The 24,174-nt window shown below is 40.2% G+C and overlaps 2 protein-coding genes across 4 annotated transcripts in view; one reads left to right on the forward strand and one right to left on the reverse strand.

The window, feature by feature from the left end:
- The window catches only part of PREPL (prolyl endopeptidase like), a 58,164-nt gene extending 54,856 nt beyond the window's left edge, over positions 1 to 3,308 (reverse strand). For 2 of the 3 annotated variants that reach the window (XM_047068330.1, XM_047068329.1), the window contains exons 1-2: positions 3,199 to 3,308; positions 1,358 to 1,880 (exon numbers count right to left, since the gene is read on the reverse strand). In XM_047068330.1, coding sequence (XP_046924286.1) covers positions 1,358 to 1,576 — 219 coding nt within the window. In that variant the 5' untranslated portion in view covers positions 1,577 to 1,880; positions 3,199 to 3,308. The remainder of the gene's footprint in view (positions 1 to 1,357; positions 1,881 to 3,198) is intronic. The other variant, XM_047068331.1, reaches the window with a different exon arrangement.
- A 373-nt stretch (positions 3,309 to 3,681) lies between these two features.
- Positions 3,682 to 24,174, forward strand: part of CAMKMT (calmodulin-lysine N-methyltransferase) — a 408,013-nt gene continuing 387,520 nt past the window's right edge. Inside the window, exons 1-2 of the mRNA XM_047068184.1 lie at positions 3,682 to 3,951; positions 20,747 to 20,919. Coding sequence (XP_046924140.1) covers positions 3,682 to 3,951; positions 20,747 to 20,919 — 443 coding nt within the window. The remainder of the gene's footprint in view (positions 3,952 to 20,746; positions 20,920 to 24,174) is intronic.

Here is a 24,174-nt window from a genome sequence, read left to right on the forward strand (position 1 = left end):
ATTAAAAGCAAAACCAAACAAAAAACAGACAAAAAACCAAAACCCACACAATAGCCCACAAGTATGAACTAAGAGCAAATGTTAAATAAAATAAAGGAATTGAGCAAAAGATGAAAAAAAATCATTTCTAAAATGAGAAGCCGTTCAAGTGTCCACCAACAGACGAATGGATAATATGGTATATAAACATACAATGGAACATTATTCAGCCATAAAGAGGACAAAATTCTGATATATTCTACAACAGTTACATGAATTATCTAAAACAGGCAAATTCATAGAGACAAAGTAGATTAAAGGTGACCAGGGACTTGGAAAATGAGGCAGTGGGGAGTTATGGTTTCATGGGTACATTTCTTTTGGGAGATGACAGGGATTTGGAAACAGTGGTAATGGTTATACAACATTGTGATTGTAATTAATGCCACTGAATTATACACTTAAAAGTGGTTAAAATGGCAAATTTTATGTCATACACATTTTAGCACAATAAAAAATGAAGTAGCCAAAACAGACTAAAAAGAAAAAAATCAGTATGCAACAAAACAATTTAAACCGGAAATTAAAATATTAAAATAATATGCTGAGTTACTGCAAGAGTATCACCCCCAAATATAATTTAAGGAACCTAAGGAACATAACAAGTACATGGTGGGGGAGGTATGTCAAAGTGGCAGCAGCATAAATAGTTTCATCCCAAATGAGTAGGATGTCCACATAACTTACCATCACAACCAGGACATTTTTGAGAGAATACTATTAATAATTACACAGGGACAAGAGGTGTAGATGGGGCCTGTCCCAGGCAAATTGGAATGTGTGGGAACGCTCCCTACAAGGGCTATCAGATCCTCAAGGTTGTGGTCAGGCCCATAGCCTGACAATAGTCTGAGAACATCTTCCTGAAGGACCCAAGTGGTCAAAAGTCCAAGTCTTTTTTTTTTTTTCTTTCTTTCTTTTTGTTTGTTTACAAAGAACACACAATTACATAGAGTTATGGAAGCTTACAAGTTTGGGATTCATAAAGCAATTAGTATATTATTGGATTTTTTTAAACGCTATTATGGTATTCCAGGCATTTCGGGAAGGTGAATTATACTTTGAAATGCACGCATAGGCATAAGATTTCCTAAGCTGAACCATTTTTCATTAATATACATCTTTATATATTACATTACAGCTCTATAAATGCATGTTTTCACACTTATATTGAACTATACACAACTGAGTTTTAACATTATAAAAATCACACTAGAATTACTGAGAAAATTAGTAACTGATGGCCTATCCATTCTTTATTATTAAACTAAAATTTATCTTAATGACCTATAAATAGGTTAACTTAAAAAGTCCATACCTTACATGAGAAGCTCCGACTCGGGATGTTCCTTGCTAACTCTGATATCGTGGGTTTATCCTGCAGACACTTGGTTAGGTGACATTTTTTCAATTTTATTCTATTGTAATAATGATCAGCGAAGTTATAGTGATTCAAGTGCTGTTTCTGCATGCATTTCCCAAGGCGAGGAATACTATACTTCAAAGCCTGGAGAAATAATTTGCTCTTCTGCTGCATGATATCAGAGCCCCTGGCTTATGCTCCCTTTGGGGCTGTCAGCACATGATTTCACAGCAGTGGGTTCTCAGAATATCTAAGATCCGCAGTTCTTATCCCTCCCCTTCAGGGCCATCCACCCCTCAGGTTATGAATAACTGCAGACAGCTGATAACTCAGGTTAAAAATACCTGAAAACTTGTATAAGTTACAGTTTCATTCAAATGACACCTCTTGGCAGACGTGACTTAAAATGTCTCATTTGTAAAGTCAATCCTATCAGGGTCAAACTACGCAGCACTGATTCTGGTACACATGAGGCAAACTAAAAAACAATAACAAAACAAAAAAACAAAAAAATAAAATAAAAATTTGCAAACAAACACATAGACTTAATGGCATCTCCGGAACTCTTGAGGGCTTTACAAGGCAAAATGGCTTTGGTCTTACATAATTCAGAACATGTCTCCGGTGTGTATATTAGGAAAAAGCCTAATTACTTAATAAAGCTAGGGGAGTGTTGAGTGTTTGCTACGTGCCAGACACTTTTATACACTTTGTCTAATTTAAACTTCATAAGGACCTACCTGATAGGGTAGCTATTGTAATGTTCATTTCACAGGTGAGCCAACTGTGGCTCTGGGCGGTTTTAGCAAAGTGCCTTGGGTCATTTGGACAGTAAGTAGCAGAGCAAAAAGTCCAATCTGGCTGGCTCCAAATGTTAGACGTAACAATGGACTTAACGTTAAAAAGGTGTTGAGCTCTTTAGTTAAAACAGAACAAAGCACATCACTTTAGGATGAACAAATATAATGTGAGGCCGCCTCTGGTTTCTGTTGAAAAGATGGTTCTTATTAAACCATCAAAGGCTCGTATTTAAGAGAGACACCTGGGTTCAGATCCTCACTCGGGCACTCACCACTTGTGCCTCAGTTTCTTCATCTGCAAAACTGAGATGATGACATCATTTACCTTATGGAATTGTTGTAAGAATAAAATTACAGAATTTATGTTAAGATCTCAATACAGTGCCTGGCATGTAGCGTGCACTCAATAAATGCTTGTTACTTTTATTACATAAAAAAATCTAAGTTTCTTGCACACTGTTGAATATCATCATGGGAGTCTTCCACAAAATGCCCCTCGGTATCAAAGATACACTATTGCGTCAGATTTACTACAGATTTGATCCGCTCCGACGATTCCCCCCCCCGCCCCCCGTAATCTCTGTGTCGCAGCAAAATAACGGGCGGGTGGGGATAAGAGATCAGCAGCCAACACTAACCACCTCCACCTCCCCGCCCACCACGGTCCCGTAACAGGGGCCTGTAAGGCCCTAAGTCATTATATCCATGCCAGAAGCCTCAATCCATCCATCTTTCATCCGCAGGGAGAAGACAGTATGCAAAGATAAGGATGGGGGGGGGACGAAGGGGTGTTCCGGGAGGACCTACTCGTTTTCCCTGTGCAACTCTCCACCCCAGGGATAAGACGGCGTGAATGAGAGAAGGTCAGGGGAGGTGGCAGTATGTGCCACGCAAAGAAGGGACGCCAAGCAAAAAGCGACCAGGGGGGCTGACGGGTGTCTGGGTGAAAGGAAGGAGAGGACCCCGCCCCCGCCACGGTATGCCTTCCGTACGTACGCAAGTTGAAGGACAGTTGGCCGGGCTCTAGACACCGAAACGAAGGAGGGCAAGTCTGAGAACCAGAACCTTTCAGGAAGGAGCACAGGTGTCACCTCAGTCGCGTCCAGCCGAAGTCTGCGTTCCGCAGCCCGCAGAACGACAGCCAATCCAGAGCCGCCCAGAGCTGGTTTGCAGCACGCTGATCTACGTAACCCCAGTCAAACACCAGCGCTAAGCGGATTTCGCCATTTTTATTGTGGTCATGCATAGGTTTTCCTCCTGTGGTTTTTTTTTTTAACTCTCAAAGTTCTAAGACTTTTGGTTCTTTGCTAGTCTTCTGTGATCTAGGTGAGGCAGGGGACAGTGGGAAAAGAGGAGCCGGCGTCCCATTAGTTCTGCCACAGCTCCTTACCTTTTGGTCTGCCCTCACAAAAGATGGCCACCAGCAAAATGGTGCAATGACGCGCTGCCCCGGTTGCCAAGGAGACACGAATACCGGAAATGCGGAATTCGGGGAGGGCGCGCGCGCTGGGGCGGTCGGAGCTCACAGGTCCTGACTGGGAACAAGTACACAGGTCCTGGCAGGGGAGAGTTGTGGTCGCGACGGCGCGTGGTATAGGCGGGTTTAACGGGATGGAGTCGCGAGTCGCGGATGCCGAGGCCCGCGAGGCTCAGAGTGGTGCGGACGAGGGCCCAGCAAGCGGCGACGCCTCTCAGAGGCTTCCAGTCTCGGAGCCCTTGGGAGCTGCCCGGTGGAAGCTTCTGCGGCAGGTAAGAGAAAGCCCACTCACCTCACCTTTGCCTCTGGCCACTTCCCTCCCGGGTACGCAGCGAGCGACCGGTAGAGTGTCTCTCCTTTTTGCAACTCTGGGAGTTCGCTCGTAGTTTTGCCGGGAGCCACGTGAGAAGCGCCCCCTTGCTTCGATTAAAGGTCCCACCAAAAGGGAAGAATTGGATTGGGTGGGGCGGGGAGGGGGCAGCCAACACTGAGTTCCTGGGAAACTCAGATGGAAGTATAAGATCTTTTTTTCGACATTTGTTTGCATCTCGGGGACTCTTCTCTGTGCTCACCAATCCAACTGGTGGGACCGCCGCTCCCCATCCTAAGCTATTTTCTTTCTTGCTTCTGTTTTACTTCTTTCCCCAGGTTTCTTCTCCTTGCTTCTTATCTCCCAGCCTCAGTCTGGTTCAAGTCTGGCCCCTTCCTCGGAAATCAGCGTGGTTGACTGTGTTGGGACTGTGAAGTTCACGCGGTGTCGGTACAGCGGAGAGTGGAGGGTGTATCCAGAAGAGCTGCTTCTGTCTTTGGTGGCATGTGAAAGTTTCGTGTTGATCTTGTAGTTTGAAGTGATCAGCAAGATTCTTGGTGCCCAAGGTGGACTAGTCCGGGTGTGTTGGTTTGTTTAACGGCGGTCATTTTCTAGTACTTTAGAGTTGCTGCTGTTGGTAACTTCAGTTGTACACAGGTTTGACAAATGTCTGATTTGACATCGCCGACCCTCTTTCCAAACTGCTTGAAGTAAAATCTGTTTATTGTTTTGCACACCAGTGTTAATCCTCTGCCTGAGCTTTTCTCCTGAAAACTTGACTCGAGGACATTTTCCACTTCTGACTGTTGTATTTCGAGAAGGATTTCCCAGCTACAGCCACTTGGAGATTGTTTGCAGCTGTCTCAAGTCACTTTTTCATATAATGTCATGATGTGACTCAGAGATCATTTCTTTGCTGATGCTTTGAAAGTGTATCCAAAGCATTAATGGTCTGGTTTTGTTACTAATATTACAAAATTATAGGATATTAAATGCATCATTCATAGATCATTCTCATAGGAACTTTCTACAGTGAAATAAAACAGCAGTTAAAGTTGAATTATCAAAGTAGTAAATTAGGGCATTAAATTAATCAAATCTTATTGTGATAATTTCAGTGATTCTTAGTATGGTAAAAACTCCAGCTGACCAGCACATATGTTCATTCTGAATTGCTGTCTACATCAGATCAAGGACAAGCTTCAGCTATGGCCACCATTTGAACTCGCCACATACTTTGTTTGACATTTAATGTTTTGGTACACATGTGTATTTTGCTTAGAGTCTTGTCTTCTTTCTTACTCGATGAAGTTCATTTTTCACAGCTACATTTTAACATCCTCTGTGAAGCCTCTCCTAACTCATCTGGGCTGAGTTAGACCCTCAACTCACTCTACCAGTGAACCCCATGTCATATCATTTTATGATCATCTGATCAGAGTCCATATAACTTACCAGAATGGGAGTTCTCCCTGGGAAAAGATGATATTTTATTGATCTCTATTCTCTGCACCTTGCACAGTGCCTGGCTAGGTGGTTTTTAGTAGATGTTAAGTGTTGTGGAAAGCCTGAAAGTAAGAACAGGCTTTAAGTGGCCCATAGTATCAAGTCCTCAATGTATTGTATCATTTAGATATTAATGAGTAACAAACAACTACAACATCACAATGGCGTACAATAGTGAGCATTTATTTTGTGTATCCATGGGACACCTGGGAGTTGACTAACATAGGCTATGATCAGCAGACTTTAATCCTTGGACCAGTTGGCTGACATATTCTCAAGGTGATGGCAGAAGTATAAGAGAGTAAAGCCCAACCACTAAAATTCATTTTAAGGTCTTGCTAACTCCTATTATCTGAGGTAAGATACTTGGCTAAGCTTAAAATCAAAGGGCTGGGAAGTATACTCCTTCCTTGGAGGGGGCAAGAAAGGAAGTGAATCCTTTTTCCATAATAAATCTAACCTACCATGTATATTAAACATTTGCAGGTGCTTAGTAAATATGTTTCAAACTAACCGACCATCCACATCTTGTATGCATCCAGAACTGGAAAACTGAGGAATCTAAGCAGTGATAGAGATATGCAGTGCTCTCTCTCTCTCTCTCTCTCTTATGGAACATCTTCATGATCTTCATGACATCTGCTTATGCCTGCTTGTTTTCTTCTACACACTTCTGTCGCTCTATTACCCCATAGGGCTCCAGTGCTATCTAATGGTCCTTCACTTTAACTGTTCAATATTTTTTTTTTTTTGGTTTTGTAATTAACCTTTTTTAGAAAAAGCCCAGTTGACCTAGTTTGTCGTTTGATACGAGGTCACATGATAAATTGCTGGACTTTTGAGCCTAGTGCTCACTTTAATCAGATGAAGACTATGGATCAATATTGATAGAGGCTTTAGATAGTATTCTGTTTTCCTCTTTGTTGGGTGTCATTACCTGATAGCAAAGATGGCTGCTGGTAACAACAGGCTTTCATCATGTACCCAACTAGTGATCCAGAAGAAATGACCTTTTTTTCCCAAAACCCAAATAATGCCCTTTGAACAACTCTAATAGGCCAAGGTTGGACCAGTTGTTGTGTGTAGGAGAATGAGGCATTTTGGCCCACCCTGTTGCTGGGAAGATAAAATCCCCATCATTAACACTTAGAGTGAGGGAGGGGCAATTCCTAAGAGGAAGGGATGTAGGGCAGATGAAAAAGTGGCAGTGATCATTACACCCATACTCACAAACACCTTCAGAATGAATAATCTTGCCTACAGGTCTCATATTTGGCTGAAGAATCTGATTAATGGACTATTTCACAGCATGATTTAAATTAAAGCGCTATGCTGTATGTTTGAGACTATCAGTGCTGAAAGAGATAGCATGATTTCTGGAATGGAATTTAATATAACTTAATTTCGGGCCCAGATCCACCCTTAACTATTTGTGTGAGCAACCTCTTTGGACCTCAGTTTCTCAGTTGTGAATGAGGGAACAGTAGTAGATTTCTCTAAGACCATTTTCATCTCGGATTATTTTGGAGTGAAATTATTTACCAGGGTTAGAAATAAATTCATTTTCTATGTTCTTGTCCTGTTGTTTTATGTTTTCCTAACAAGGATTTGATTGATGTATTTCTAACACTTAAAAACAAAACATTACATATTGGGGGCACCTGGGTGGCTCAGTAGGTTAAGCATCTCACTTCTACTCAGGTCAGATCTCATGGTTTGTGGGTTTGAGCCCTGCATTGGGCTCTGTACCGACAGCTCAGAGCCTGGAGCCTGCTTTGAATTGTGTGTCTCCCTCTCTCTCTGTCCCTCCCTTACGTTCTCTCTCTCTCTTTCGAAAATAAGTAAACATTAAAAAATTTACATATTGGATAAATGTGCAACACTGTGTATACAAGTGAGATTATCACGGTATTCTTTAAAGTATTAAAAATGATTTTTACAATGTCAAAGACAAAAACAAAGGATAGGGACAGTATGCATAGTATGAGCCCTTTGAGAATTATTCATGGTTTTTTAGGTTTTTTTAATGTTTATTTATCTTTGAGAAAGAGATAGAGACAGTGTGCATGCAGGGGAGGGACAGAGAGAGGGAGACAGGATCTGAAGCAGGCTCCAGGCTCTTATCTGTCAGCACAGAGCCCAACATGGGGCTTGAACTCACCAGTCGTGAGATCATGACCTGGGCCGAAGTCTCATGCTTAACTGACTGAGCCACCCAGGCACCCCTACTCATGGTTATTTGTATATGTAGGCATGCATGTTTAACAGTGTGCTCTCCCAGAATAGTAGAATTTCAAGTGGGTTTTTACTCTTCAATACTTAAATTTCTTTTACAGTAAACATGATTCTTTTCTTTTCTTTTTTTTTTTTTTTAACGTTTATTTATTTTTGAGACAGAGAGAGACAGAGCATGAACGGGGGAGGGTCAGAGAGAGAGGGAGACACAGAATCTGAAACAGGCTCCAGGCTCTGAGCTGTCAGCACAGAGCCTGACGCGGGGCTTGAACTCACAAACCATGAGATCATGACCTGAGCCAAAGTCAGACGCTTAGCCAACTGAGCCACCCAGGTGCCCCAACATGATTATTTTCAAATCACTTACCATCTATGCCAAAATGCATAGTTTTAATTTGAACATCTTTGAAATTGAGATACGGCTTTTAGTTGACTGCACGCTGGTTAATTGGCAGTCTATTCTATATAACAAGAGAAGAAAGAAATGTTGCCATCTTGTAATCAATGATGTGTTAAATTTAATGAAGTACAGTCATAGGAAGGGAGGACTTTTTTTTTTTTTTTTTCATTTTAAGGTAAAACACTAAGACCCTTGACTACCAGAAAAACTCCACATGATTGGACAAAATTATTCCCAGATCAAGATGCTTCATACAGTAGAAGACCTATTACTTGGATTGGTTAACTGAGAGAGTTAAAGAGGTGAATCATAAAAATGACACATATTCTAAAGTGAAGCTATAACCTAAGTGCTAAATACTTCTAGATATTTATGATTAGTTCTTTAGACTTTTTACGGTTGGCTTCCCACACCTAAATTGATAGTATAGATTTTGGGGCACCTGGATGGCTCAGTCGGTTAAGTGTCCGACTTCGGCTCAGGTCATGATCTCACGGTTCGTGGGTTCAAGCCCTGCATCAGGCTCTGTGCTGACAGCTCAGAGCCTGGAGCCTGCTACAGATTCTGTATCGCCCTCTCTCTCTCTGCCCCATCCCTACCTGCTCTCTGTCTCTCAAGAATGAATAAACCAAAAAAATAATAATAATAATAATAAAAAATAAAATATAAATAAATTAATAGTAAGGTTTTAAGCACCTTTTATCAAGCAGACTTGCCTTTACCTTTCCAAAACATTCAACTTAGTTTTTTATTTTTTTTTATTTTTTTAAGCTTATTTATTTATGAGAGAGACAGACAGCATGAGTGGGGGAGGGGCAGAGAGAGAGGGAGACACAGAATCTGAAGCAGGCTCCAGGCTCTGAGCTGTCAGCACGGAGTCCGATGCGGGGCTCGAACCCATGAACCGTGAGACCATGACCTGAACCAAAGTCGGACGCTTAACTGACTGAGCCACCCAGGCGCCCCTCAACTTAGTTTTTATGGAAGCAACAACTCGCTTTTAATTACCATTTTGTTTGTTTTTGCAAATTTAATTAATGACAGTAACGAGAACAACTGGTGTAACAAAACTTGTGAAGAAGCACCGTTAACTTGGCAAACATACAGCTCAGTAGGAAAGGGCAAGAACAGTGCTTTGGCTACTACCTTAAAGTCCACTTTGAATATTTAATAGAGGGAATGGAAAGCGTCTGTTAATCCAGAGTCAGCTAACAGAGCTGCTACTTTATAGCGTGCTCTGTTTAGGCTTTCTGGTTCTATGGTTAAAATGGCAAACAGACACCAGAGACCTTGTCTTGGAAATGCTGGTGTGGTGCACTTGTAGATTTTGCACTGAGGATTGTGGTTTGGATTTCTACTTAAAGGGACTGGTGTTTATTGGCATCACTTGACTTAATGGCAGCAGAGGCTGAGCTCTTTCGTGCTTTCTGTCTCTCTCTCTCTTGTTTTTTGACAGTAATTTATTGACGTAAAGTTTTATACATGATTGTATTTATAAGGGCTTTTTCACAGTGTTAACATTAAACTGACATTTCAAGTTAGTATAGAATTTTAAAGTTCTGAGGCAACAGATGACATAGATTTTTGCATGCGCTGTGGAGCGCGCTTGAGTCTTAAGGATCTGGTACGAGGTTCACCATTAATCCCTGCTGTTCAAACCATGTTGACATGTATGTCAGTGACTGGAGGAGATTTTGTTTTTTATGTCTGACTTATTAAGATTAATAATTGGTTTCTCTGGATTCCTTAAAAATATTTAGGATTGTACTTTAGGTTAAAAAAGAGGACGTGAATGTTTTCTTGAATTTTATTTTATTTATTTATTTTTTTAAATTTTTTTTTTCAACGTTTATTTATTTTTGGGACAGAGAGAGACAGAGCATGAATGGGGGAGGGGCAGAGAGAGAGGGAGACACAGAATCGGAAACAGGCTCCAGGCTCTGAGCCATCAGCCCAGAGCCCGACGCGGGGCTCGAACTCACGGACCGCGAGATCGTGACCTGGCTGAAGTCGGACGCTTAACCGACTGCGCCACCCAGGCGCCCCTTGAATTTTAAAAGTATGTGGTTTATCAGTCCCAAACCAAGATATTCTTCTAATACTTTTTTTTTAAAAGAAATGAACTTTTGGGGTGCCTGGGTGGCTCAGTCGGTTGAGCGTCCGACTTCAGCTCAGGTCACGATCTCACGGTTTGTGAGTTCGAGCCCCGCGTCAGGCTCTGGGCTGATAGCTCAGAGCCTGGAGCCTGCTTCCCATTCTGTGTCTCCCTCTCTCTCTGCCCCTCCCCCATTCATGCTCTGTCTCTCTCTGTCTCAAAAATAAATAAACATTAAAAAAAAATTTAAAAAAAAGAAATGAACTTTTAATTGTGGAGTAAAGAAAAAAAAAGTTTAGAAGGCTCTAGATATAAAAGCTTTTGTTTTCAGTTTCACAGAGCTGTATTAACCAATAATCTTCCTATCAGTAAATGTAGTAACTTTTCAAAGGTTGAATAGTTTAGCTGCCTTTCCTGGAATAATGCTGAATATTTTTATATGCCCGCTTTTGTTTTTTATTTATTAAAAAAATTTTTTTAATGTTTATTTTTGAGAGAGAGAGACAGACAGAGTGTGAGCAGCGGAGGGGCAGAGAGAGAAGGAGACACAGAAACTAAAGCTGACTCCAGGCTCTGAGCTGTCAGCACAGAGTCCGACGTGGGGTTCAGACTCACGACCTGTGAGATCATGACCTGAGCCGAAAGTCAGATGCGTAACTGATTGAGCCACCCAGGTGCCCCATCACCTGTCTTTTCTTATATGTTACTTTTATGTATGTATGTATGTATGTATGTATATATGTATGTATGTATTTGTTTATTTTCAAATTTTTATTTAAATTCTAATTAGTGGGGCGCCTGGGTGGCGCAGTCGGTTAAGCGTCCGACTTCAGCCAGGTCACGATCTCGCGGTCCGTGAGTTCGAGCCCCGCGTCAGGCTCTGGGCTGATGGCTCAGAGCCTGGAGCCTGTTTCCGATTCTGTGTCTCCCTCTCTCTCTGCCCCTCCCCCGTTCATGCTCTGTCTCTCTCTGTCCCAAAAATAAATAAAACGTTGAAAAAAAAAAATAAATTCTAATTAGTTAACATATAGTGTAATATTGGTTTCAGGAATAGAATTTAGTGATACAACTCTAAATGTAAATGTAAATGTAAATCTAAATGATTCATCTCTTACACATAACATTCACAGAAACAGTTCCATTTTTGGAAGCTGCTTTCTCCAGTTTCTCTCTTGACCTCATGGTCCTTGGTCAGACCCCAAGTTTTATTTATAAGGTTTTTAACCTTCTTCCTCTGAACTTCTGAGATGCTTTCTAACCCCTCAGATTTTCTATTGTCATATAATTACTTTTTCTCAAGTTATTTAGTGCTGAAATTACTGAATCTGGTGAGTGGAATAAGGAAAATATCTTACTGTTTTGATGTCACTTTAAGCATTATTGTGGAACTAAGGAATATTTAAGCAATTTGTTGGCACAGTGGAAAGAGCATTGACATTGGACACATGTGGTTCCAATCCTAGTTCCAGCACTTAGTGTGTGCTCTTTGTTGATCTCCCGTATCAAGTGTTTACTCTTCATGGAATGTACTTTTGTGTCACCGTTATTTCTATCTTTGTTTTTTATCCCTGCCCTTATTTCCTTATTTTTAATTCCCCTCATGCATCTTTAATGAATGGCATCCTGTGGTATTGTATTTTTCTAAGCCACTTCAAGTCCTTTTGGTAACAGTTGTGACATAAATTGTTGTCCTAGAAGTTGTGGGAATTGGGCACCTTTTATTAAAAGGATATTTTTATGAAAAAGATCTCACAACTGTGAGATCATGACCTGAGCCAAAATCAAGAGTTGGGCGCTTAACTGACTGAGCCTATTTATTTCTGTTTTGTACTCTCTTGCTTCATTCTTTTGGGGGCTCCCTAACTCTCAAAAGAGAACTATTATCCCTTTGGGGCCCCAGAATTAAGCACCCTTCTGGTTTCAGACCATCTTGATTGAATTAGTAAGTCTTTACCATAGGGTGATTTCTGCAGTAATTGACCATTTTGTTGGGAGATCCCAGATGTCAGTATCTACAGGTCTTTTCTCTTGGCCCATAGCCCCCAAAAGGAATCTTGCAATCTCTTCTCTGGCTGATATAAGACTGGCTGCCTGTGATCTAGAAGGTAAGTGAGGGAAAGGGATGTTCATCAGAATGAAGAGCATCTTGTACCATTCTAAGCTCTGCTTGATGTTTACGACCATAATTTTATGCTACCCTTTCTCTAGAAATTTAGAGAATTCAGAGTGCCACTGTGGGAGAGAAAGGTAGTTGCCTGGCATTGCTGATGGAATCAGGGGATCTAGTAACTTCTTAAAAATATTTTCAACCACTGTTTCTGTGTTTAGTCTTACTTCTCCATCCTCATTGCCTTTAGTGCCCCCAGTGACCGAGTCTTTCCTGAGTGTGTGGTAGAACTTTGCTGTTTCTTGGCTTTCCCTTTGTCAGCACTTAGATTTTGGCAACCTGTCGAATAAGTTACCATTCATCATGTCTCCTCCAGGTCTCTTTGTCCTTTTGTATTTTTGCTAGTTTTACTCTTTAACTGGTATTCTGGGGAGTTTGGGAAGGGATAGGATATAACTGTGTGTGTGTTCGGTCTGCTTTGTTTAACCAGAAGTTAGTTAACTATGTACTGAGTACCTGCTCTAAGCCAGACGTTTTCCAGATAGCGTATATTATTTTAATTAATTTTCACACGAGTCTTGTAGTCAGTCCACAGTTACCGTATACCAGGCATTGTATTAGAAGCTGCAAAGTGAGCATTACTATTCCTGTCTTACAGGGGAAAAGACTGAGCTCAAAGGATAATAAATGTGCTTGCACTCAACTATTGAGGGAGAGGCTCTCCTACTGCAAAACCCTTGCTCATTTTCTTTTTCTTTTTTTTTTTTTTACCTTTTTTTTTTTTAATGTTTATTTATTTTTGAGACAGAGAGAGACACAGCATGAACGGGGGAGGGGTAGAGAGAGAGGGAGACACAGAATCGGAAGCAGGCTCCAGGCTCTGAGCCATCAGCCCAGAGCCCGACGCGGGGCTCGAACTCGCGGACCGCGAGATCGTGACCTGAGCTGAAGTCGGATGCTCAACCGACTGAGCCACCCAGGCGCCCCCCTTGCTCATTTTCTGAGTGACATTACTTTTAGAGTATTGGTTAGTAGGGTTCCTACATAGTTATGTTCAGTGTATTTTAGTTCTGGAGTAAACAAATACTTCAGGTAAATTAAATGGGTTTTAGACTTTCAATGTGTTTAGTTGCATACATTTTTTACCTGATGGGTCCAGCAGTCCATGCATTTTTTTTACCCCTTCGGACATTTGATATTTTGACATGAACTTATTTGGTATAACATGTATCCTTGATTAAAGAACTCATTGATTTAGAGGAATTAGACAATGTCTTGACTTTGAGCACTTTCCTTCACCCCAGATAATGCAATCTGGATTTTATTTAATTAGGTACCTAGGAGCTTTGAAGGTAATATTCTAAAAATGGTAGTTGATAAGATTATACCTCGATGGGAGATTCAAGTATCCTGTCAGCTCACAAAGCTGCAAGTATTATTGGTGACATTAAAATAACTGAATCTTTGGGACGCCTGGGTGGCTCAGTGGGTTGAGTGTCTGACTTTGGCTCAGGTCATGATCTCATGGTTTGTGGGTTTGAGCCCCGCGTCTGGCTCTGTGCTGACAGCTTAGAGCCCGGAGCCTGCTTTGGATTCTGCCTCCTCTCTCTCTTCTCTTTCCTTGCTTGTGCTTGTCTCTTTGTCTCTCCCTCTCTCTCAAAATAAACATTAAAAAAATTGTTTTTAAGTAACTGAATCTTCAAACTAAAAAGAAATGTCAAAAGTAATTGGACTTGATTTCCCATTGTAATTACCTTTACTGAATATAGATTATATAAAGAAGTGTTGTTTTTACCCTAAATGTATTGCCTGTTACTTCCATTGGGTATCAGCTTGTTCATATTGTAGATCATGGGATTTATTTAAACTGTAAAAGCCCCTTCTAATATTATACCTGTGGCAACTTGATTTTTTGCCTTAGTGCTTTGTGGTGCTGTAATCTTGACATCAGACATGTGGTGCTGTAATCTTGACAACATAATTAATATAAAAAGGTGTTTGAGGGGCGCCTGGGTGGCTCAGTCGGTTAAGCGTCCGACTTCAGCTCAGGTCATGATCTCACGGTCCGTGAGTTCGAGCCCCGCGTTGGGCTCTGTGCTGACAGCTCAGAGCCTGGAGCCTGCTTCAGATTCTGTGTCTCCCTCTCTCTCTGACCCTCCCCCGTTCATGCTGTGTCTCTCTCTGTCTCAAAAATAAATAAACATTAAAAAAAAAAAAGGTGTTTGCTTTTTGGACATTAGATGGACAAAATCTACGACAATTTATATCTACATTTTACATTTTTAAAAGTTTAATTACTTTGTTTTTGTCTTAAGAGTTAGCTCTGTTGGGTGGTTTTTCTTCCTGATAACCATGGTTGACATAGTAATAAGGCCCTGTTTTTGGTAAAGACTTTTAAATAATTCATTCTTTAAAAAAAAAAAAAGAAACCTTCAACCAAATCAAAGAGAGACAACCTTTTCTGATCCTCCATTAAAAAACCCAACCTTCTAAATCTTATACATAGTGTATAAATTTTAAACAGATATCCCTCAAGATTTTATCTTGATAAAAGATAAAACTGCACCTGGGTGGCTCAGTTGGTTAAGCGTCTGACTCTTGATCTCAGCTCAGGTCTTGATCTCAGGGTCTTGATCTCAGGGTTGTGAGTTCAAGCCCTGCATTGGGCTCGGCGCTGGGCGTGAAGCCTACTTAAAAAAATAAATTAATTAAAATTAAAAAAAAAGTAAAGATATGTTCATACTGATGTGTTCTCTGGCTTGGTGCTGACCTTGGTTTGCTCTTTTGCATATAAGAATTATGGCATCATTAGAGTCAGAGTTTCTCTTTAGGTAAGAGAAACAACTCTAGCTGTCTTTTTTTTTTTTTTAATTTTTTTTTTTCAACGTTTATTTATTTTTGGGACAGAGAGAGACAGAGCATGAACAGGGGAGGGGCAGAGAGAGAGGGAGACACAGAATCGGAAACAGGCTCCAGGCTCTGAGCCATCAGCCCAGAGCCTGATGCGGGGCTCGAACTCACGGACCGCGAGATCGTGACCTGGCTGAAGTCGGACGCTTAACCGACTGCGCCACCCAGGCGCCCCAACTCTAGCTGTCTTTAGCAGGAAGTGATTTAATATAGTGGATTAAGTACTTACTCTTTGGACTTACCAGAGGAGCAGGCCAAGAATGAGTCCCAGAACAACACAAAGTCCCAGAACAACGCAAAGCTGACCTGCCAACAGAAATGTCACCTCTGCCAAAATGAAGAATCTGATCTGTCTCCAGCATTACACTATTTTATCTATTGTCTCTGGTGATGAGGAAGCTGCTGCCAGAACTACGGACTCTGGAGGCACATTTTGCCTACTAGATCTCTCCCAGCAGAGGTGATGCCCCTTGTGCCTCCTCTCACTTCCCGTTAAATTAGGGAGGGAACACTGGACCTCTGCTGAAGATGCTACAGAAGAGCCAAAAGTCTTTACAACTGTTCTACCAGTGAAAATCACAGAAATGTAATTACCACGTCTATTCCTCTTTCAGAGCACACGTTAGTGCATCTGATTAGCTAACAAGATCACATCTGAAACTTTGGTTGATAGGGACTCTGGGAAACGTGGCTTCTAGCTTTCTAGCTTTATAATATTGGTAGGTATCTTAGAAGGAAGTTGGAATGGATGATTGATGTCTACCATATTCTCCACAAGCAGAAATGTTAAGAGTTTAGGCTCTGTAGTCGGTCTGGATTTGCTTTTTCCTAGCTTTCTGACTTTGAGTAAATTAACATCCCCTTGTTTCCTGTCTCATATAACAAGTATCTACCCCATAGGGTTATTTGAAGATTTAGTGAAGAGTGTGATAAGATAAGCATTGATTCTTTTTTTTTTTTAAATATGAAATTTATTGTCAAATTGGTTTCCATACAACACCCAGTGCTCATCCCAACAGGTGCCCTCCTCAATGCTTATCACCCACTTTCCCCTCCCTCCCACCCCCCATCAACCCTCAGTTTATTCTAGTTTTTAAGAGTCTTTTATGGTTTGGCTCCCTCCCTCTCTAACTTTTATTTTTTTCCCTTCCCCTCCCCCATGGTCTTCTGTTAAGTTTCTCAGGATCCACATAAGAGTGAAAACATATTGTATCTTTCTCTGTATAGCTTATTTCACTTAGCATAACGCTCTCCAGTTCCATCCACATTTCTACAAAAGGCCGTATTTCAGATAAGCATTGATTCTTACTTAGACATTGGGTTGTCTTAGACCAGATTTGCTGGTGAGCAATCTGGGCCTGGAGTTTTCTTTGGTAGGACTTTTATTTATGCATCGCATTTTAAAAAATAGTTTAGGACCGTTCAGACTTTTTACTTCTTCTTGTGTCAGTTTTAGTGGTTGTAGTCTTCTAGGACTTTGTCTATTCATCTAAATTTTTAGTTTTTTTTTAATGCCTGCTGGATCTATAGTGATCTCTCTATGTCACATTGATATTTATATTTTCTCTCTTTTTTCTTATTAGTGTCATCAAGGATTTGTCAGTTTTATTAATCTCTTCAAAGAACTGGCTTGTGGTGTTTTAATCTTTCTATCTATATTTTTGTCTTCTACTTTATTAATTTTGACTAGGGAACTTAACTTGCTTCTTTTTGTAATTTTTGCAGTGGATATTTAGCTTACTGATTTTTAGCTTTTCCACAAATTTTCCTCTTAGCGTGAATTTATCCGCATTTCATGTGGTTTGAAATGTATTATTATTCTGTTCAAAATACTTTCAAATTTCCATTGAGTTTTCTTTTTCTTTTTCTTTTTCTTTTTCTTTTTCTTTTTCTTTTTCTTTTTTGGTTCATAAGATATTTAGAAACCAGTTTTCCAATTTTATTTAGAAAGCAATTTATATTGCTTTCTTTCCAAATATATTTGATGTTTTAGGTATCTTTTTAGTTATTTTTCACTTGTTTATGACTATTAGGATGTTTTATATCTTTTTTTAATGTTTATTTTTTGAGGGAGAAAGAGACAGTGTGTGCATGAGCAGGGGGAGGGACAGAGAGAGGGAGACACAGAATCTGAAGCAGGCTCCGGGCTTGGAGCTGTCAGCACAGAGCCCAATGAGGGGTTTGAGGCCACCAACTGTGAGATCATGACTTGAGCTGAAGTCGGACGCTCAACCGACTAAGCCTCCCAGGCACCCCTGGATGTTTTATATCTTTAAAAAAGCTTTCTATTATGGGAAATTTCAAACATATACAAAACTGGAGATAACAGGATAATCCTCACTCAGATATCCATAAACTTCAACAATTTTTTGAAAAGTTTATTTATTTATTTTGAGAGAGAGAGAGAGAGAAACAGAGCACATGAACAGGGGAGGGGCAGAAAGAAAGAGAATCCTAAGCAAGCTCTGCACTGTCAGCACAGAACCCCATGTGGGGCTCAATCTCACAAACTGAAATCATGACCTGAACCAAAATCAAGAGTCTGATGCTCAACTGTCTGAGCTACCCAGGTGCCCCAACTTCAACAATTTTTAACTCCTGACCAACCGTATTTTATATCTCTTTTCTTTATACCCCAACCTCAGATTATTTCTAAATGAATCTTGAGCTACCTGGGTGGCTCAGTTGATTGAGTGCCCGACTTTGGCTCAGGTCATGATCTCACCGTTTGTGGGTTCAAGCCCTGCATCGTGGGTTCAAGCCCTGTGTCCGGCTCTGTGCTGACAACTCACAGATCCTGGAGCCTGTTTGGATTCTGTGTCTCTCTCTCTCTGTCCCTGCCCCACTCGCACTCTGTCTGTCTCTCTCTCAAAAATAAATGTCAAAAAACTTTTAAAAAAAATTTCTGAAATGAATCTCACATATATCATTTTTTTCTATAGATATTTCAGTATGTACCTATACAAGATGACATTAAAAAAATAGCTAAAACATGGGGCGCCTAGGTGGCTTAGTTGGTTAGGCATCCGACTTCTGTTTAGGTCATGATCTCATGATTCGTGAGTTGGAGCCCCTCCTCGGGCACTGTACTGACAGCTTGGAGCCTGGAGCCTGTTTTGGATTCTGTGTCTCCTTCTTTCTCTGCCCCTCCCCTGCTTTGGATTCTGTGTCTCCCTCTGCCCCTCTCCTGGTAGTGCTCTGTCTCTCTCTCTCTCAAAATAAACATGAAGAAAAATTTTTTAAAATAACTAAAATACCATACCACACCCAGAATAATTTCTTGATGTCATGAAATAAATAGCTGGTCAGTTTCCAGATTTTCCCCATTGTCTCTAGATTTTGTTTGCAATTTGATTATTTTGAAGCATGATTCAAATAAGATCTAAACTTTTTTATTATTTGATAAGTTTTATAAGTCTTTTTTTCTTATAAAGTTTTTATTTTAAAAATTTTTTAAATTTTTGTTTTTAATGTTTATTTAGTTTTGAGAGAGAGAGAGAGAGCGATCGAGCATGAGTGGGGAAGGGGCAGAGGGAGCCAGAGACACAGAATCTGAAGCAGGCTCCGGGCTCTGAGTTGTCAGCACAAGCCTGATGCAGGGCCTGAACTCACGAGCTGTGAGATCATGACCTGAGCCGAAGTCAGATGCTTAGCGGATGGAGCCACCCAGGTGCCCCATAAAATTTTTATTTAAGTAATCTCTACACCCAGCGTCAGGCTTGAACTCATGACCCGGCGATGAAGAGTTGCACGTTCTTCTGACTGAGCCAGCTGGGTGCCCCATTTTATAAGTATTTTTAATCTAAATGTTTCTTCTGCAAGTATGTCTTTCAACTCTTGCCATTTATTTATTGAAGAAACTGAGTTTCTTGTCTCTTAGGAGTTCTCCATAATTTGAACTTTGCTCATTGTACTTGATGATGATGTTTAATATGTTCCTGTATTCCTAGTTCCTGTAAGTTCCTATTTCGTAGGTATAGAGACTTGATCAGATTCAGATTTAACGGTTTTTGTTTGGTTTGGTTGGTCAAATGATGGTAGAGTGTGCTTTCATCAGTAATCATAGTCGTGTCTGGTTATTTTTCTTCTTGATGATGATTTTCTAGGTTCATGAATTCATGGAGAAGTTGAAAAATGGTGATATTCTAATTGCATCATTCCTTCTTCATTTATTCCCTGGAATACTGCTATAAGGAGAAATTTCCCCTTCTACTTGGATATTCTCAGTTACAGTTCATATAGGAAAGACAGACAGATACTTGATTCTTTCTCTTTGTTTACTAGTTTTCAAAATAAGTTCATTCTCTAGCATCCTTTAGTGATCATTTTTTTTAAGAAAATACCCCAATGAGCTTGTATGTTTTGATTCTATTACATTTATTACCTTTGTTAATGCTCGTACTGTTCCATCTTTGGCCACTGGACCCTATTCAAATAGGCTCTGGAGCCTTTTTGATATAACCCTTAATTTTTTATGGCTTTCTTTTTTTCTTATATGCAGGATATTCCAGGTTCATTTGTACAATTTGTGCCTTTTCTCCAAGGGACCTTACTTTGTTTTAGTAGAAAATGATATTTAGAGACAGCAATGTGGGCATTAAATGTGCTCATTGCTTCTAGTTTGGTCACTGTTTCTAGAACTTTTTTGTTTTTAATTAATTTGAGAACGAGAAAGAGAGTACGCATGCAGGAGAGGGGCAAAGAGGGAGAGAGAATCCCAAGCAGGCTCCATGCGGTCAGCACAGAGCCTAACATGGGGCTCGAACGTAGGGACCATGAAATCATGATCTGAGCTGAGATCAAGAGTCAGATGCTTAACCAACTGAGCCACCCAGGAGCCCCTGTTTTAGAACTTTTAAGAGGTCTGATGTAAGAAACATATACATTTTAAAAAATGTTTTAATAAATACATCATTTGTTTCTATTATATTTTATTCAGATTCAGAGCTATAGGGTTTTTGCTTAACATCATTAGGCTTACAGCTATATTTGGTTCTCCCATAGTTAAAAACCCACATTTCAATGTCCCCAACAAAATTACTCATTTGATTTATCTTAAAACAGACACACACACACACACACACACACACACACACGAGACAGGCTTGGAATAACATACCTGCCTCTGCCTAGGTAGCTTTGAAAATCAACTTTTACCCCCTAAATCTACAGGCTGCAAAAGGTGCTGCTTATCTTCTTAACTCTTTCTTTTGGAATTGGACCTGTGTCCCCCCCAAGGAAAGTGATTGCAAAGCCAGGCTCATCTCTCTAGATTTATTTCCTTTCTGAGTTGAGACTGGTGAATCTTCACTATCTTCTTTGTTCTCTGATACCATCAAATAATGTTTTAAGATATTTTGCCCATCTTCTCTAGTCGTCTCCAGTAAGAGTCTGGTCTCCATTATCTAATCTGCCATTATTGGAAATGAAACTCCCCTTCCCACTTAAACTTTGAACACTTGTGTTTATATAATATGAGCACAATATTTGGTTTTATTTCAAAGGTTCTGAAGCAAAAACACCTGGATGACTGTCTGCGACACGTATCTGTGAGAAGATTCGAATCATTTAATCTGTTTTCAGTAACAGAAGCCCAAAAAAGGACAACCGAAGAGGACGCTGGTGCATGGATCCAATATACAAGTGTCTTCTATCCTGAGTACAGCATTTCTTTAAGGTGAACATCATTCTGGTTAAGATATTTTTAAAAGTATTTTTCTCTTGTAGAAGAAAAGCAGTCTAATAAGTATCTCATTATGCATTCTGTTGAGTTTGCAGGTAATCTTGATCAGAACTTCGGTTTTGCAGCATTGTATTAGGAAATCCTGCTGCTTTAACTGGGTTTTGTTGTATCCTCAGAACTGAGGGAAAAAGAGTCTCAGGAATGTAGTGGCATTTGAGGATAAAGTGCCTTGCAAATCAAAAGGTTCATTTAACCATTCTCTCATAGCATTTGATTATGACAGAAAGCCAAGTTCTTTTTGAGGCTGAAAGTGGAAACAGAATTTTCTAAACTACTCTTCAAGGAGTAGTTATCTGAAAAATCAAGCTTTGGTATTTTTCCCATTCATATTTTGTCGCTTTCAGAATGGAATCTTAAGAATAGGAGGAGAAAATCCAGCTGAAAACACGGAGACTGTGAGAAGCACACAGACTGTTCTGGCTTTAAAAATCGTTTTAAAAGAGACAGAAGAGTCGCACACTGAAGTAACAAGATACCATTTTTACCGAATTAATTTTCTCTCACAGTTACAGTCTGGCGTGTTGCAATATTACTGTAGGTGTTTGATTTTATAAAATCTGCCTTTTTTGACAAGATTTCACATCTTGAAAGGGAGGGAGGAGCACATTTACAGTAACTGTAAGAAGAGCAAAAAACATTTTAAGTGGAATGTGACTGAATAAGGTTTAGGTGAGGCGAGGAATAATTTTCAGAAAAAAAGTTTTCACAAAGGGTGTCTATTTATAGTATATGTTTCTCGAACCATTTTAGTTTAAAATATCTAAGCTTTAAAAGACATCATAATAGCTGAAGATTTGGGATCTGGATAAAAATTGACGACGGTGGGCAAGGAAGAACCATTAGGATCTGGTTTCACAATACCGCTTTGTTGCAAACTCCAAAAAGAAGATAAAAACCTAGGGATTTGTGAGCTTGCCTGGATATTCATTATGAGATTCTAATTAGAATACCTCAACTGTCTCGTGTTCAGATGGAGATAATTAGTTTAGTTTCTGTTCCGGAAGGGAAGGAAAATGCATGGAATGTTTACTGTGTGCCAGGTGCCAAGCAAGGTGCTTTGTCGTATTCTAATTCTTGTAATCCCTCCGGTAACTCTGCAAAGTAGGAATGAAGATGATTACACAATTGGAAGATAGCATCTGTAAGGAAATTAAAGAGAAGGAAGAACAGTGATCCCATAGGGGTCTTCAGGTATAAAGTTCTAAAACTTAACTTCTCCATCTGCTGGTAGACCAGACGCAGTAAGTGTAGTATGTACCATGAACGATTTCCTGACATCTTCCAAGTCCTGGTAAGGGTTAGCTAGAGAGAATGGGAAATCTTCCGGTTCGTGCGAGTTTTCAAAATAGGGCATGGTTCTCCACCTGCTGGAGACGACCCTGGTGTGGCAGGAACCCAGGCTCCAATGTAAACTGAGACTCCTTTCCGGTGGCATGGTTCCTTGTGATATATCCATTTTTAAAATAAATAAAATAAATAAATAAGTGCAAGTCTGTCTATATAAATACGACATTGAATCCTAATTTATGGAGAGAAGACAGGTGACCAAGCTAGAACATTGGCTGCGATGGCTACCAAGATTTTTTCCTCTTTTTTTCACACTAGTTCTTTTCTCTCCACATTAGTAATACAAAGGTAACAATAGCGTGCACATATTCTAGAGCTGAACACAATCTTAGAATAATTTTTAAAAGATCACAACCACATTAATGATGGCTGACTGCTGAGTGACTACTATGTCACAAGCACTGTCGTGAGTGGTTTACATGTATTAGCTTATTTAATCCACGCAACACCTTTTGAGGTAAGTACTGTTATTATCCTCATTTTACGGATGAGGAAAGTGAAACCCAGAGAGGTTAAATGACTTGATTGAGGTCACACTGCCAGTGATCGTGCCTGTATTCAAACCCCAGTGGTCTGGTTCCACAGCCTGTACTTTTAAAAACTTTTATTTCGAAGTAATTACAGACATTCAGGAAGTTGCAAAAATAGTACAAGGAGTTCACATACCCTTCATCTAGCTATCTCCATTGGTAACATTTTATGTAATGACAGCTACAGTCTGCACTTTTAACTTCTGCACATGCTGCCTCTCGTGAGGCAATCATGTATCCACTTATTCATTTTACAGATGAAGGGATTGAGGCCCAGATAAACTAATTTCCTCATTGATTATTCTGAGCGTTCTATTTCTTACTCTATAATTCTGTTACCATATAGAAAATCGCTGAAATTACTGCAGTTGCTTAGGGAGGGGAGGATTTCTGCCAAGAATAGTTTATTCCATTCCATTGTCCACTTTGTTCATGTTGATTTCTCTTACCACTTCTTGTTTTCTGTTAGTTGTCCAACATGGATGGATCCCCGTTTTTGTTCCTTTAACATCTTGTATCCGCTGTTTTCTCAACCTGCTTCCATTACATTTCTTTAGCTACCTTTATTGTCTTCAGTATTGTTTGAATTGTGAGCATTCTAGAGTTTAAAAAAAAATTACTTGCAGTAGCTAAAAGTAGTGGTTTAGAAGGTGGTTTTGGAATGACGTACCATTACTTTCACATACATTTTTTAAAGTTTGTTAAATCAACACAATGGAATGATTTACAAGAAGTGATGAATTATTTTATCTTATTTTTTTAATGTTTTTTTTAAATTTATTTTTGAAGGAGAGACAGAACATGAGCGGGGGAAGAGCAGAAACAGGGGGAGACACAGAATTCCAAACAGGCTTCAGGCTCTGAGCTGTCAGCACAGAGCCCGATGCGGGGCTCGAACTCACATGTTTCCCTCCTTTTCAAATAATAATCTGCCCCAGTGACTCGTTCCTTAGTCTACTTACTCCATAGACCATTCGTGGGAGAAACTCAAAAATCATCAATTATAGGTTAGCTTAAAGTGCTTGATGAAAAAATGGGTTGGCTTTTAGAAGAGACTGACTATGGGGGTGCCTGGGTGGCTCAGTCGGTTGAGCGTCCGACTTCGGCTCAGGTCACGATCTCGCGGTCCGTGAGTTCGAGCCCCGCGTCTGGCTCTGGGCTGATGGCTCAGAGCCTGGAGCCTGCTTCCGATTCTGTGTCTCCCTCTCTCTCTGCCCCTCCCCCGTTCATGTTCTGTCTCAAAAATAAATAAACGTAAAAAAAAAAAGAGAGACTGACTATGGGTAATTTCCCCCCCAGCTTTATTGAGAGA

The sequence above is a fragment of the Lynx rufus genome, unplaced genomic scaffold, assembly GCF_022079265.1.
Source record: "Lynx rufus isolate CCGP_SWC_20201006 ecotype Redwood Valley unplaced genomic scaffold, mLynRuf1.p SCAF_8, whole genome shotgun sequence".
Taxonomy (NCBI): Eukaryota; Metazoa; Chordata; class Mammalia; order Carnivora; family Felidae; genus Lynx; species Lynx rufus.